Genomic DNA, 15,823 nt, shown 5'->3' with positions numbered 1-15,823 from the left:
GAAACAACAAAGTGAGACAAAAAAATAATATCAAGGCATTATCAAATTAATAAAAAGTATAAACAGTGGACAAGACATTATTACAGCACCCGTGTGATGTCATATCTTGTTTGCAAATCAGGAAGTATGGCCTACCTTCTGCATTAAGCAATTTCCTGTCCTTATAGAGATCTGTCAGAAACAGACTATTCACCAAGGTAGACTTTCCTAGGCCCGACTCCCCTGGATGTACACAGAGAAGACTGAGATTAGTTATAACTGGCATTTTGTATCGATTAGCATTTTTCCAATTGTTGTGATAATTAACCTACCAGCCACCATGAGGGTGAAGTCAAATCCTTTCTTCACAGATTTCCTGTGAACTTGATTGGGCAGAGTAGCAAACCCAACATACTGCTTCTCTTGGTCCTACAAGGAAAGGTACACAGCGATGAGCTAACTGATACACACACTGTCTGCCTATAGAATGCATTCTTCTAATTCTATTGCCACAAAAGGATGGATAATATGGACAACTGCATGTCTTTTTCCTTTTCAGACTAAATTTCACCTATTTCCAAGCACCGCTCACTATTCATTCACAAAACTATAGCTTTATGTACAACCATTGGAAAGGCAAAAATGGGAATTGCAACACTGCTACTAGTAGATACAGAAGCTGAAAGCAGGTGATTTTAATATATATATATATATATATATATATATATATATATATATATATATATATATATATATATATATATATATATATATAAGCACCACCTTTCATTCATAAAACTATTGCTGTATGCACCACCTTTCAATCATAAAACTATTGTGTATGCACATCTTTCAATCATAAAAAGATTCTTTATGTACAACCATTGGAAAGGCAATAAATGGGAAATGCAACACTACTACTAGTAGATACAGAAGTTGAAAGAAGTTGATTTTAATACCAAATATGACTCCAAAATATGCAAAGAGCTGCATGCAAGCAAATGCATTTACCAACTTTTGAGGCTCTAGCACATGCCCAGGAGATTACCATTTACATGAGCAACAATTATCCAAAATGGCATCTTGCTAGTGAGTTCATAGTTTTCACTGTGGATAGTACGTCGCAATTTGCCAGCTCTATTTATGTTTAGGGTTTTTAGACTTGTAGCCCTTAGAGTTCCGATCCAGCAATCTGGCAAACTGCAGAGAACTGTCTGCCCCCCCATTCATATATGTGCCCCATAGCACAAGATGAATCACTGTGTGATACAAGGAAGATAAGTCAAGAGTTGTCTAAAAATGTGAGGTGGCCACTAGCATATGGTATAGGACACTGTCATAATGTGGCCATTACTTCTGGGATGTAATCTATTTAGTCATTAAACTTAAAGCTAGGGCCAGACAAGTCAGATGTCAGCATGTGGAGAAACGCAGGCCAAGAATCCGCTCCCCTACTGCCCAATGTGCCTGCATTCAGAAACATTACCTCCACTCAGTGCAGGCAGACACGGTGATTTCAGCGACGAAACACAAGATTCTGCATTTTGCACCAAAATCCACCGCATCTGTCTGCACCCAAGTGAAAGTAATGTTTCCAGGTGCAGGCACATTGGGCAGCAGTGGTAGATTGGATTCTTGGCCTGTGTTTCTCTGCCCTGGCGTAAAAAAAGAATGGAAGATCCCTATATTATTATTATACTGGTTCTTTCATTTTGATAGTTACAGTAGTATTGTCTGCCTAAAATAAAGACAATTTAATTGTTCTATCTATGAAACTACATGCCCCACTCAGCTTTCCATCACTGTTTTTTTTATTGTTATTAGCAAGAAGAGCCAGTTGGTTTGCAAACACACAAAAAATAACCACTGCACATTCCCTGGATGAAGGCAGTATATAAGAATTTAAAAAATACAGGTAAGTGGGGGGCACTCTCATTTAGAACAAATAAAGAGACAAAAATGTAATAGGAGGAGCAAAAAAACCTAAAGTCACCCCTACAGAGCAACCAAACATAACATGTCAAAAAATCAGGTCTGCACACTCACAAAAAATCATTTCACTCAGGTGATATAAAAGAAAATGCTTTACTATTTAGAAAAACAATTTGACAGTAACACAATGTTTACAAAGACAAAACACTCCACATAATAGTAATATACATACCATACCACCCTTTGGCAGGTGTATCCGCTTCTTGTAGTTTCTTTTCTGCCTTCTTTGTACCAAAGGGTGGTATGTATATTACTATTATGTGGAGTGTTTTGTCTTTGTAAACATTGTGTTACTGTCAAATTGTTTTTCTAAATAGTAAAGCATTTTCTATTATACCACCTGAGTCTATTATACCACCTGAGTGTGCAGACCTGATTTTTTGACATAGTATATTAGAATTTGACAGTAACCACACTACCACACAATTCCAAGTGATTAGACAGTGAGGCAATCCACATCCAATCTCTGCCGTTCTTTCTCCTAAGAACATTTCAAAGTCAAAATGCAGATAAATGGGGGACATTAACTATATACTTCCCTTAGCTAGGAATTCCTAAATACTGGATAGTAGACAGGGTGAAAAGGGTTGTGTACACTTGGAACACTGTTCCGCAGAGCTAAGATGTTATTTCCTCAGTAGCAGAAATGTGTTTAGTCTATCAGCAGCAAGCAGCAGCAGCATTCCCACCCCAATGCTCGACATTTCCCAGAGCATGGAAAGCAAGTTACTGTGAAACACCTATACCCATGGTTGTCGGCGCGTGTAAGAAATTAGCAATTTGTCCAAAAGGTTTGAGTTCCCAGCACCTACATGAACTTTGACACTATCCGGGAACCAAAGGCAACTTGGCACTGTGTGTACTAAGCAGTGTGAAAGCTCTGTGTTTCCATTGCCCAGCCTGTGAAAGCTGAAATCACACACGCATTTGGGAAGCATGGTCTCTCCATCAATGGTTCAGGCATGGGAGAGTTGTCATACATATATCAACAGTTGTCCAGCTTATATCTGTCTACTGACAGCAAGATGCAGCACATATTCCGTGTTATTGGGGAGTGTGGGAGACATTGAAGCTGATCGCTTACATCTTCTGCCCTGTATTCCCCCTTCCTAGGTCATGTTATTTAAGCTATTTAAGCAACTGCATTTCTTACTTCAGCCATATAGCCCCCCACTCCACTGACACTCCCATCTCCCGCTTCCTTCCCACTCTCCCCAGCTCCATTCTCCATTAAAGCAAAAAAAAACACTTCCTCTCTATCTCTCTCTCTCTCTGTGGGTTACTCATTAAACCCAGTCAGAGCTGATTCTGAGCCTGAGCTCCAAGTTCTCGGCTTTTGAAGTCAATGGGAGTTTCCTTGTGGCTGACACTGCGCAATCCCGATTAACCCTTTCAGTGCCACAAGGATCAGTACAGTGTTACACTGGTTTGTGTGGTTATATCTATGTCTTTGTAAATGTCCAGAGGGACCCCATCCTGTTCCTGTCCATTCAACTCTGTCTGACGTAACCCCTGTTTATTACCTTTAGCTTCAGTGGGTAAGTTCTCTGTGTGAACGTAGTGGGAGATAATAATCTCTCAGCCAGGAGTTCCTGAATGATAATGGCATCCATACCCACGGACAACAGCACAGACACCAGTCACCCCATAGACACACACACCCTTAAGTCCCCTCCCACTGCTGACCACATCCATATGTGTCTGTGCAAGCGACTGCCCTCCCAAGCCACTACCCTGGAATTTCCTGTAGCTCCCACTGGAAAGAAGATAAAGTTTAGGAACTCTGGGACAGCATGTGGGAGAGGGACAATAGGATGAGAACCATGAAATACTTCCCAGTTGGAACTGTTGGCAGGACTAGCTGAAGGGGGAAGCTGCGTGTGCTTGTGCTGGCCTCACTATGGGAAATATTGTAATGGTTCCCATGTACTTTGGACAAAAGCTCTAAACAATGTAAAATCCTGCCAATCTGTCTCACTTCCCAGTGTGGGGAGGAGCATTCTGCAGTTCTCTAAACTACAACTCCCAGCATCCTCCAACAGCCAGTGCCATTCAATTTTCCATAGTAATTGATAGAAAACAGCATTTTACTAAAGAAGCTCTATTGCCTCTTAGATGTGAACTATTAGTAAATCACTTCAAGGAACAGTTCAGTGTGAAAATAAAAACTGTGTAAATAGATAGGCTGTGCAAAATAAAAAATGTTTCTAATATAGTTAGTTAGGCAAAAATGTAATGTATAAAGGCTGGAGTGACTGGATGTCTAACATAATAGCCAGAACACTACTTCCTGCTTTTCAGCTCTCTAACTCTGAGCTAGTCAGCGACTTGAAGGGGGACCACATGGTACATTTCTGTTCAATGAGTTTGCAATTGATCCTCAGCAAGCAGCTCAAATTCAAAAGCAACAGATATGACCCATGTGGCCCCCTTTCAAGTCTCTGATTGGTTTCTGCCTGGTAACCAGGGTAACCAGTCAGTGTAAACCAAGAGAGCTGAAAAGCAGGAAGTAGTGTTCTGGCTATTATGTTAGACATCCAGTCACTCCAGCCTTTATACATTACATTTTTGCCTAACTAACTATATTAGAAACATTTTTTATTTTGCACAGCCTATCTATTTACCCAGTTTTTCATTTTTACACTGACCAATTCTTAAGTAAATCACTTAAAGGAGGAATAATGGACATTACCTTTAGTCCTAAGTCACCCAGATGGAGGGAGACAAAATGTTTAAATCAAAATTGACCCAATATCTTTTTATGGGTACTTTTTTTAAGCAATAATCGCCTGTCACTTCTCCCGTTTGCCATTACCCCAAAAAAGGGTTGCCAGCTTTTCTAGACAAAAGTATAGACCTTCCTATAGTTTTATCTTTATTCCCTATAAATAATATTGGTATCCAATATAGTCTTTAACTGCCAGGCCTATAAAATACTGTTATCCCTACTCAAGCACTGCAAAATCAACACTACATGGCTACCTGGCCGTACACTTTTATGATGGCAACCAGCTGACCTACAATGCCCAACATTCCCAGGCAAGGACGGGCATGAGCTTTTGGAAGTTGTACTGCAACAGCAGCTGAAAAGCCATGATCCCTCTAGAGCCAATAAATGCAAGTGGAATAACCAATCTTTCTGTCAATGCTTCTGTGGCAAATATAAAATTATGGGAGCAACAGAATTTCCACTAATAAATATTAGGATTATGTGTCCTGAATATGAAATTTGCGGCTCTCAGTAAATGGAAGCACCACGCTTACTCTATGTAGACTAAGCCTTGCAAATGAGCTGTTGGGTGTCTGAGGATTCTGGGAGATGTGATGTGGATGGGCCACACACAACCTGTTCACGGCAACCATTAAGTTCCTTGCACTCCAGAGCTCTGCGTATTACTCTAAACCCCTTATGACACAAATAATCAACACAATGCTGTATAGCACTATTTGCATTGCACCAGAGGAAGGCACTTGCCTGGTGTAGTATTGGGTGGAAATGTGTGCCCTTTAGCATACTATTGCTTGTATCTACTTCTTAATAAATAGATCCTAGTATAGTACCGTATATCATATGAAATGTCGTATAGAAAGCTCATCACAGTGTAAGGCTGCAGTGGACAACATAAATGATTCCAGGGGTCACATAATATTTCATTACATATTACAGCAACGTTATGTGTGTTCTAGAATTCTTGTGCACTCAATAAAACTTGTGCAAACAGCAAGTAAATGTTCCTTGCTGGGTCCCTTAGCACATGCACTGACCACATGTGGCCACAAGAAGCCTGTTGGGAATCACTGGCCTATAGAATAGTTTGATGTGAAGGACAGTGAAGACAGAATTGCTTCTCATGCGTGTTGCAGTATTTTAGATATACACCAGAGGGCAATATCAGAATGTAAACTGAACTTAGAATGAGTCATACTATGTGAATATGCAAGTATATATGTTACACATAAGTCAATAAAACAAATACAAGTATGGGATCTATTACCCAGAAACCCATTATCCAAATTATGGGAAGCCCATCTCTTATAGACTCAATTTTAATAAAGTAATCCAGTTTTTTAAAAAAAAAGTATTTAATTTTTCTCAGTGAAATAGAACTGTACATTGTACAATTGAGTTTATGTTAAATTATTTTTTAGTAGCCTTAATGTATGGAGATCCAAATTACGAAAAGATCCCTTATCTGGAAAACCCCAGGTCCTGAGCATTCTGGAAAACAGATCCCATACCTATATAAGAACATGTAATAACTCCAGAACTGTACATACGTTCAACCTACTGGTCATATTTCATCTTGAAATGCTCAATGTGTCATGGATCAGTGGGTAGCACTGCTGCTTTGCAATATCCTGAGGATAGCAAGATGTTTTCCAATTGCAGTGTTTCTGCAGCTACAGCAGCCAAAAAACCAACTCCAGCCAAGACACTATCTGCAAGGCGTTTGTATGTTTTCCCCGTGTCTGCATGGATTTCCTCAGGACACTTCAGTTTCTGCCCACACTCCAAAAATCATACAAGCAGGTTAATTAACTCTGTGTGTGTATGTTCTGTAAGCTCCACTGGGGCAGGGACTGATGTGAATGATATACAATTTCTGTAAAGCATGTGGAAATGTGTTGGTGCTATATGTGCCAGGATATTAATACATCTATAAAACATTGAAGAGCTGATGCAGAGTGACTCTTTAATTGGACCACCGGCAAATTATTTTTAGGGTTGCACTCTCTTAACAAACCATGAAGTATACTCTTGTCATAGGATCTTCTATACAGCTTGGAAGCTCAGAATGATTTCCCTGTGTCTGCAGTCTGTATTAAAAGCATCTTGTTCCAATGCATGACCCTTATAGGGGTGCTGCTCCTAGTAGAATGAACTGAAATGAATGGCCAGTGGTACTGTCACTGTTATCAACTGTTTCCAGCAATAATACAGTTAGAAGAAATCCGCCTGGTTTCTTATAATATATAGTACAAACTATGAATATCATAAAAATCCTGGCAATAAATTCAGTAAAAAAACAACAGTTTCCCCTATTTTGCCATAAATTTTAAGGTCAAGTCCCCTGTGCAACAGTTGTATGAGAAAGTTGTCCATTCAACTTGATATAAATATTAGTAAGGTAATCAATCACCCATCAGCAGTGGTTCCCAAACTGTCATGGCTGGGAATAGGGCACAGCCTGAAGGCCATTTAGCATGAGATTTGGGAAGATGTGTAGTACCTAGTCTGAAGGTCCTTTATGGTGGTGAGATATGGGTAAAAGTCTTAACTGGAATTAGGGCCTGTACCATTGTTTTGAAACACAACGCACCAACTGTTGGACTTCAATTGGGGGCTTGCAGTGTGCAAACCACTGTCTTCCAGTAAAAAATAGTGACATTGCAATGCAGATAAACTTACATAATTATACTTGCAACTCATATTATCTGTGAGGTGGTGTACGTTAGAGTTTACACATAAAAAGTGTGATCCTTGTGATCTTTCCATGCACTAAGAGTGAAATCACCACAACCAGATAAAGAAACAAAAAGAAAAAAGGCAGCATAAAATAGGTGCTACTTAGGAAAAAGTTGAAAGATAAGAAAGATAAGGAAGGGGTGACAGACATAGCCTGGGCACATTGTGCAGTTAGGAGGGAAAGGTTTTAGTGCAGGATTGTACTGATGCAGTTTGTAGATGAGTGCTAATATCCAGGTGGGAGTGGGAGACAAGCACAGACAAGCGCTATGTATTGCCAAGAGGAAGAGGTTCAGGTGGGTCTATGCACTACCCACAGGTAAAGCAGCAGAAGGAGGGATCTTCTTACCATTGGTAGGGTCTGGGGCCGACCCTCATGGGAGCCCACTGTATAACCACTCCTCAAACCATCATATACTGCTGTCTGCAAAAGATTAAAAGGACATAGACTTCAAGGGATTTGTGAAAATGGGCAAACATGGCACCCCGGGAACAGCCAGCCATGCTGCTGCTGCTTGGCTTAACTAAGGGGTGCTACAGGTACAGCGCAGTACACCCACTGCTTTCTGTGACATAAACCAATAGATTAACAAATCAGCGTGACTGGGGATTCATTATTATATCATACTATATCATATGTTGTGAAACGAAGAGCAAAAGGAATGAATTTGTCTTCAACCACAGGCAGGGTGTATGCATTTTATGCTCAGCTTAGATTCCAGTATATGAGCAGCGCCCTGAACTATTTTTAGCAATTATTAGCATAATGTAAAATAGATATTTCTTAGCAACAGGCACTAAGTATGTTTAACCTTATCCCTTGATTTCATTTAGACCCCAGTTCTGCCCCTCTAAGTAACCTCCTTGAACAGTGGTCCCCAACCAGTAGCTCGTGAGCAACATGTTGCTCTCCAACCCCTTGGATGTTGCTCCCAGTGGCCTCAAACAAGGAGCTTATTTTTGAATTCCAGGCTTGGAGGCAAGTTTTAGTTACATAAAAACCAGGTGCACTGCCAAACAGAGCCTCAATGTAGGTTGATAATCCACACAGGGGCTACTAAATAGCAATCACAACCTTTATTTGGCACCCCAATAACATTTTTCATGCTTGTGTTGCTCCCTAACTTTTTTTTCTTCTGAATGTTGCTCACGGGTTGAAAAGGTTGGGGATCCCTGTCCTTGAATATATAAAAGCATAAATAAAGCATCGGATGTACGTTGTCCCCTTTCCCTGGAATAACAAATTTCATAATAAATCACTTCCCACATCAAACCAAAACAGCCCAGCTTGCTTACACCACTTGGCCACAATGGCGGAACCCACAAACCATATCCGAGCAGAGCACTGTACTATACATTGTACCACCTTTGTACTACAGCACTGTATCCACAAACACAGAGGTTACTCAATCGTCAATCAAGTTGAAGAAGAGGGTTGAGAGGTTAAAGCAACAGATGCCACCCTTACCTCAAAGCACACCCTGGGCACACCTGAATTGGCGGCAACTTTATGGAGGTGACACTGACAAGTTATGTTGGGCAAACAGCCAGAAAACACCTGTACACAACATGGGAGAATTTAACTGGTGGCTGGAGGTCATACTATAAACTGTCAAGACAATGCATTTTGATAGATGTTCACATTGAAATGCACCAGGTATTTTTATTTCCACAGCTATCAGAATATCTCTCTCTCTCTCTCTCTCTCTCTCTCTCTCTCTCTCTCTCTCTCTCTCTCTCTCTCTCCTCTTAAAAGGATTCTGACCCTTTGTATACTGCAGCTACCCAATATTCTGAGGATAGCAAGATGTTTTGTTTTCCAATTGCAGTGTTTCTGCAGCTACAGCAGCCAAAAAACCAAGCTCTGCTCACTGTGAAACAAGCAAGTTCAACTGCTACCATAGAGAAGTCTATGGGCTGTAATCCCCAAAACAGGGTGATTTGGGAAATAAAACATGTCATCCACACAATGTTGAGTCACAGCACTAAGGAAGAAACACCCAAAACGATTTACTGCCTAGTTTTTGCCATGTTGGGTTGCAGTGCTGGGTTTTATTATGACCAGGAAAAATCTGCATGAAGTTGGTATGTTCTCCCACCATTTGTGTGGATATCCCCCTTAAACATATTAGCTGAAATAATCTCCTGGTATAACTGATGTGATTGTGTGGGTGCATTCATTCATTCATTCAATGACTGTGTTGGTAAATTACATTGGAAATCCACTGTAACAATGACGGATGTAAACAAATTAACATAAACTGTTCCGCATTATACGTTGGCACTATATAAAGAGTAATGATACAGTAATTCCAGTTCCTTTATTTTCTTTGGGTCTCTAGAAGACTCTTTCTTGGGGCTTTCCTGAGGTTATAAAACATAGCAGAAGAAAAATGGGCTTTCAAACTGTTATGAGCAACATCTAGGGACCCGGAAACCAGGGTGCCAGGCACTGCATGTGACAAGGCACAGCTGCAACTACTGGTGCCCAGAAACATTGCACAATGGCTTCTCTGAGAAGGACCCAGGTGCACTAGGACACCCTAATATATGCATGGCTTTGCTAGACATGGCCAGAATGTATAAAGCCACCTCCTGGCCAAGCATCTGGCAGCAGAATACTGCTTAATCTCAAAGGAAAAAGACTGTCATGTGATGTGCCTGAGATTTCAATAAGATTCAGTACAGAGAAGTCAAAAGGGGGTGGAAAAAAGCCAAAACAAGCATATAAATTGTGTATCCTTTTAATAGCATGTACTAGATTGGATTGTTTTTTTATAATGTGAATGCCATGGCCTATTCCTGCATCTGTTGCAGCTCCAAAGACTGCAGAGCTACTGCCTGAACGCTCCACTCTCTCTGTCTACCAAATAGACAGCGACAACAGCCTACACCAATTCTTTTGCAAACATGAACCTTGTTTCTATAGTAACACATTCTATTACTTCCACATGGGTTGCGTATGTATAGGGTATAGGAGGGCCCAGCAACAATAATCTACAATCTGTACGTTTGTTCTAAGCAGAGCGCAAATGCCACTACCATCATCATCTCTACAGTACATTTAACTCTTTCATGCTGGCACCGCTGGCTGCTTTGGAGATCCCATAATCCTTGTTACTTCTTAAAATAAACAGAGAGAGACCCTTTCCAATGACTGAGCAAACACGCGTCCCCTGGCACTCCTTGGCTGCCCATTTTTGCCCACAATCAATGCTTTCCTGATGAATGCTATTAACCATTATGCTGCCAGACATTTGCAAACTTATATATGGCCACCAAAGATTATATACCCAGATTGTCTTTAGTGGCAATAGCCCAGGGGAACTTCTTTACTATCTTGCCCTAGTGAGAGTTTCATTATGCATCTAGATAGCCTAGCATGATTGGCTGTGTCAGTCAGTTTTTAGCAGGGTTGGTGGCCCAATATGGCACCACCAACCCTGCTGCACAAATGTGCATTCAGGGCATAGACACAAGGGACTGGGGGCCCATTTCAGGAGTCTTGCAATGTGGTTAGGGAGGATGCCTGTGCAGGGGCCCTCATACAAAAGTGGGTTTACTTTGCCTTTAAACATTCACTGAAGTTTAGATTTCAGTGGTAGTTCACCTTTAAAAGGCATCACAAGTTAAGATATACAACAGGAATGGGACCTGTATTTATCCAGATAAGTGCACCATGCTTTTAGGCTGCTTAGGATCACAGTTATGCCTACGTCTAACTGAAAGTGATGACTGTAAATTAGACCTTTTTTTGTTTGTGGTTCTGCATGAGGCTTCAATGTTGGCTACATCTAACCAAGAGTTTAGGAACCTCTGACCTAAACACTGAAAGAGTGAAATACAGTACAAATACGTATCTAGATTATTGTTGCAGCTTTATTTACTCTTACGCCTTATGCATATGTCCCAGACATGGATCAGGGAAAATATTACTGTAATACATAAAGTGCTCAGCTGTATATATATGAAGCTTCTACTTCATTAGGCCAAACAGTAAGAACACGTGGTAGGACCTGTTAGATTAAATGGGCTAGCCAAAAGATTCACCTCTAGCACTAGGCTCATCCACATATACCACTCGTTCTTCACTTGAGGTTGGGCCCCCTATATGCAGATCATGCCAAGTCTTCATGCACAGGGACTGGAAACATTCCCTAGGGTGAAACCAGTGGCTAGGAAGCCAATAGAATAGGCCCTGGCATGTACTACAGATGACAAGTAAAGGGATCCAAATTAAAGCAGGAAGGGAGGATAAGGACAAAGTCTTAAAACAGGAAAACCCTGCAGGCTGGAAGTCCAACTGGAGCAGACTGGTAGCTGCAGACAAGAACAAGAAAGGAAAGAGGTTTGACACTAGTCCATGGACAGACTAAATAGTGAAACACGTTGACTAAATCTTGATAAGCGGTCAGGGATCTGTGCAGAAACTGGTAGACTGACATGGAGCAGAACATGGCAGGCTACAGAAAACACCAAGCCGGCCAGATAAAGAATAAGCTGAGTGCAAGCATGGAAGAGAGAACAAAATGAAAACTGATGGAAAAAGGCAAGAATGGCAAGGTTTTGGAGCATTCCCAGAATTAAAGCAAAATGATCAGCAAATAACCAGAACAACAAAGTATACTATCAAGCACAGGTTTAAACTATTGTATCAGTATCCAGTTGTTTATACTGTGACAACATTGCGGCCCACCAAGAGATACTGCAATTCACACATAAGCTCATCAGCTTATAACGGTATAATTAATGTCATAAAATTGTTTTTAAAAGTCTCTTTGTACTGAGAAACACCTATCTGCTGCATGTTCACCAAGAGGACAACATTACTTATGACCCTTTCTTCTTACGACATCCTCTCAAGAGAATTGAAATGATTATTAAAAAGACATCACAGTAGGGTAGAAAGCCACAAATCATAGTATCCCCTAAAGCACAGATGTATGCTGTCTGGAACAGGAAGGGGAAAATAAAAATATATATATATATATATATATATATATATATATATATATATATATATATATATATACTAGAAAAAATAAATCTCCCTTCAACCCTGTTTATTGAAGACAAATTAAACCAGTAAAGGTTCAGGCAATCCTTAATATTCAGCTCATCTCTGATCCAGTACTGAATACAAAACCATATGATTAGACATTTATTGGGTGAGACTTCAGTATCAATTTTGTGGATGCATTTAATGTATCAGTTGACCTTTCTCTCTCTCTCTCTCTCTCTCTCCCTAAGTGTTGCCCAGGTGCCATCAGGAAGAAGCACTCAGGGGCGATCCTGGCCCCTCTGCTGCCTGAGGCAGCAGCCTCAACTTGCCTCATTGGCGAAGCACCCCTGGAAGCACTATACCATAGCATACATAGCCTGTACCCAATCCTGCCCATTATATTGCATAATCACATGCCAGCAGGTGGGCATTACAAAAAGTCATGTAGCACTGAAAGAGAATCTTATATGTTGCCAAGAGTGTTAAGCTTGCCATACATGCATAGATCCGCTCGGTCACCAAATGAATAGATCTCTCCCCAATATGCCCGCCCAGGTGGGCGATATTGCGCTGATCCAATTGTGGGCCCTAGAGCCCAACGACTGGAACACACCGAGGAGAATACAGGCATCTGTACCAAGGACCATATCAACGAACCACTAATGGTTAGCATCATCTAGCCAACGGGATTTTTAAACCAGGCTACTCAACATCTGTACGATTTTCGGCTAGATATATACAATCAGGTGAAACCCGTTGGAGGGCCCCATACACTGCCCAATAAGCTGCTGACTTTGTCTGTTGGCAGCTTACAGTATATTGGCACGTGTATGGGAAGCTGACGTACACAAGAAGATGGCTGCACTACTTACCGATGGTTTGCAACAATATTTTAGTTTTCTGATGCTCATCACCAGTGAGGACATTTTTTTTTTCACTTTTGTGGTTTAAGCCTGGACAAACACAGCAGCTTAAAAGCCCCCAGATCAATAAGTGACACAGGCCTTTGACTCACCATCATTTATAACGGGACCAGATCATCACATACAAAATTTCATACATCAGTGATGAATATATGTCCACTATATTCAGCATTTTTTAAACACTCTGGCTGTTATTTTGTGTGACCCAGACTCCTTTTTTGGGTCAGCAGCAACATCTACGTAGTATTCAAAGATTCCACTAGTCCGGACAACATAAGCATTTTGTGGTAGAGCAGGATAAAAAAAAGTCTCCATTGCTTCTTTCTTTGCATTTTAGCTGTATCACAGAAGCAATACTTCCTTTTTTTCCTTTCATGGCAAATAGTGCAATCAGTTTTACAAATATTTACTCAAAATCTGAATGTTCTTGTTCTGAATTAGACTTAGAGAGAGTGAATAGTAATATCACATCACAACAGTTGGGTGCCCTGGGTGGCTGGCATGTAATTGGAATGGACCTTTTCTGCCCTTCCCCTTCAGTATTCCAGCAACTTGAACTGCCAGCAAATCTTGTAATATTCTGTAGTAGCAATATAAGGAATGGCAAGCTTAGTGTTTTAGCTATATCTACAAGAATAGAGTAATTACCAGTAGAGTAATGTTTGCAACCAGGCATAAGTGCCTGGGACTCTCCCTTATTATTTATATATTCCTTTTTATATGCTGTAAGTAGATGGTAAGGATTAGAAAGTAATATTGATTATGTTTTAGTTCACCCTGACAGAATAAGAGGATTGCCACTAATAGTGCTGCTAAGAACCTAAAGGTTTCAGAATTTCCGATAAAATGATTTCCTAAATAAACACAATGTTCTGGATAACAGGTCCCATACATATATATAGAGTGTGGTTGGTACTGGTACTATAATAAATGTAGATCGCCTGGGTTCAAAAATTGGTAGACAAGAATCCACAGAAGTTGCACTCACAGGTCTTACAAAAAATAAAAAACTTTATTGTGGGCACAGAAACTAACGTTTCAGTTGGATCACCAGCCTTTTTCACTTTGAATATATATATATATATATATATATATATATATATATATATATATATATATATATATATATATACCATCCCACAATTCCAAATGCTATCTTTTTTTTTTTTCGTGAGTCATGCATCTCCTTATAAGGGTCAGGGCACAAGGATTTTTGTTACCCTTTTAGGGTCAGGGCACAAGGATTTTTGTTACCCTTTTAGGGTCAGGGCACACAGGTAGATTCGGAGAGATTAGTCGCCCAGCGACAAATCTCCTCTTCTTCGGGACGACTAAACTCCCTGAACTTCCTCCCCGCTGGCTAAAATGAAAATCGCCGGCAAGATGGCACTCAGAGCAATTTGTTTTTCAAAGTTGCCCGAAGTTTCCTACTTCGGAAAACGAATCGCTCCAAGTGCCATCCCGCCGGCGATTTTCATTTTAGCTGGCGGGGAGGCAGGGAAGATTAGTCGCCCCAAAGAAGAGGAGATATGTCGCCGGGTGACTAATCTCCCTGAATCTGCCTGTGTGCCCTGACCCTAAAAGAGTAACAATAATCCTTACAAAATTCCTACAGCAGGAAGTGCATACAGCTGCTGTACAACCAGCACCACCTTTGTGTGACACAAATACGAGCGCAAAACACCTTACTTGGTTAAATTATACAGGACTTTATTTTCTACTTGGCTGCAGATATAGAAAGTAAACCAACAATGCATGTGCCCGTGGTACCTGCCAAATGCATGTTTGTGTGGCATCATATTTCTTGTATGAAAGGTACTTAGAAAGCATGTAATTACATTATATAGAAGAGATTGGTCAGGGGCCTTTCTTCACATATTGTGGGCAAACTGAGGCATAGTCAACAAGGACATAACCTTATTCTCCCCTACCCAACAGTTCTGTGATAGAATGAAGTGTAGTCCCATTCTGCCAAAAATGCTAACGAGCAAGCTGGACAAAATAGTTATACATTTGCCATTTCTGAAGTCACTGGTGTATACAAATTAAATATTTTTACCACGATGCAAAAATATTTCTGCACTTCCTCAAATTATCCATCCTTTCTTTATTCAAGCCTATGTATTTTTATAATGTACAATATGACTGTTCTTCACTCTAACTTATTAATAGTGCATTGCTGCTTAACAATGACATAAGTGCAGTAATAAATCTCTAGTTATGTGCTACAGACCCAGCCCATGGAGCTACACCTAAAGGTGTTTTTACTGTCTCCAGATAATATATATTGTAGCAGAGATGAGATTGAAAGCATTCTGGGACAAGAGCAGAATTTACTAAGCAACAATTTGCAGAACAGCTATGGAAGTTGAAAATATCGTCAATATAAAGTCTGTGGTTCAATAGCATGATATGATGTATTACCCAGGGCGATGTGGGTAAGTGTGTGACTAAAAAATC

General features: G+C 40.4%; 1 protein-coding gene across 7 annotated transcripts in view; it reads right to left on the bottom strand.

The window, feature by feature from the left end:
* Positions 1-15,823, bottom strand: part of septin5.L (septin 5 L homeolog) — a 40,135-nt gene that overhangs the window by 18,988 nt on the left and 5,324 nt on the right. For 2 of the 7 annotated variants that reach the window (XM_018262080.2, XM_018262084.2), the window contains exons 3-6: positions 15,632-15,634; positions 7,788-7,862; positions 312-408; positions 136-222 (exon numbers count right to left, since the gene is read on the bottom strand). In XM_018262080.2, coding sequence (XP_018117569.1) covers positions 136-222; positions 312-408; positions 7,788-7,862; positions 15,632-15,634 — 262 coding nt within the window. Of the gene's footprint in view, positions 1-135; positions 223-311; positions 409-3,494; positions 3,622-7,787; positions 7,863-15,631; positions 15,635-15,823 lie in introns of those variants that run through there. The other 5 variants (XM_018262102.2, XM_018262098.2, XM_018262081.2 and 2 more) reach the window with 4 other exon arrangements.

Source organism: Xenopus laevis, chromosome 1L (genome assembly GCF_017654675.1).
Source record: "Xenopus laevis strain J_2021 chromosome 1L, Xenopus_laevis_v10.1, whole genome shotgun sequence".
In the NCBI taxonomy this organism is placed as follows: Eukaryota; Metazoa; Chordata; class Amphibia; order Anura; family Pipidae; genus Xenopus; species Xenopus laevis.
This window is presented reverse-complemented; position numbering and strand designations above follow the sequence as displayed.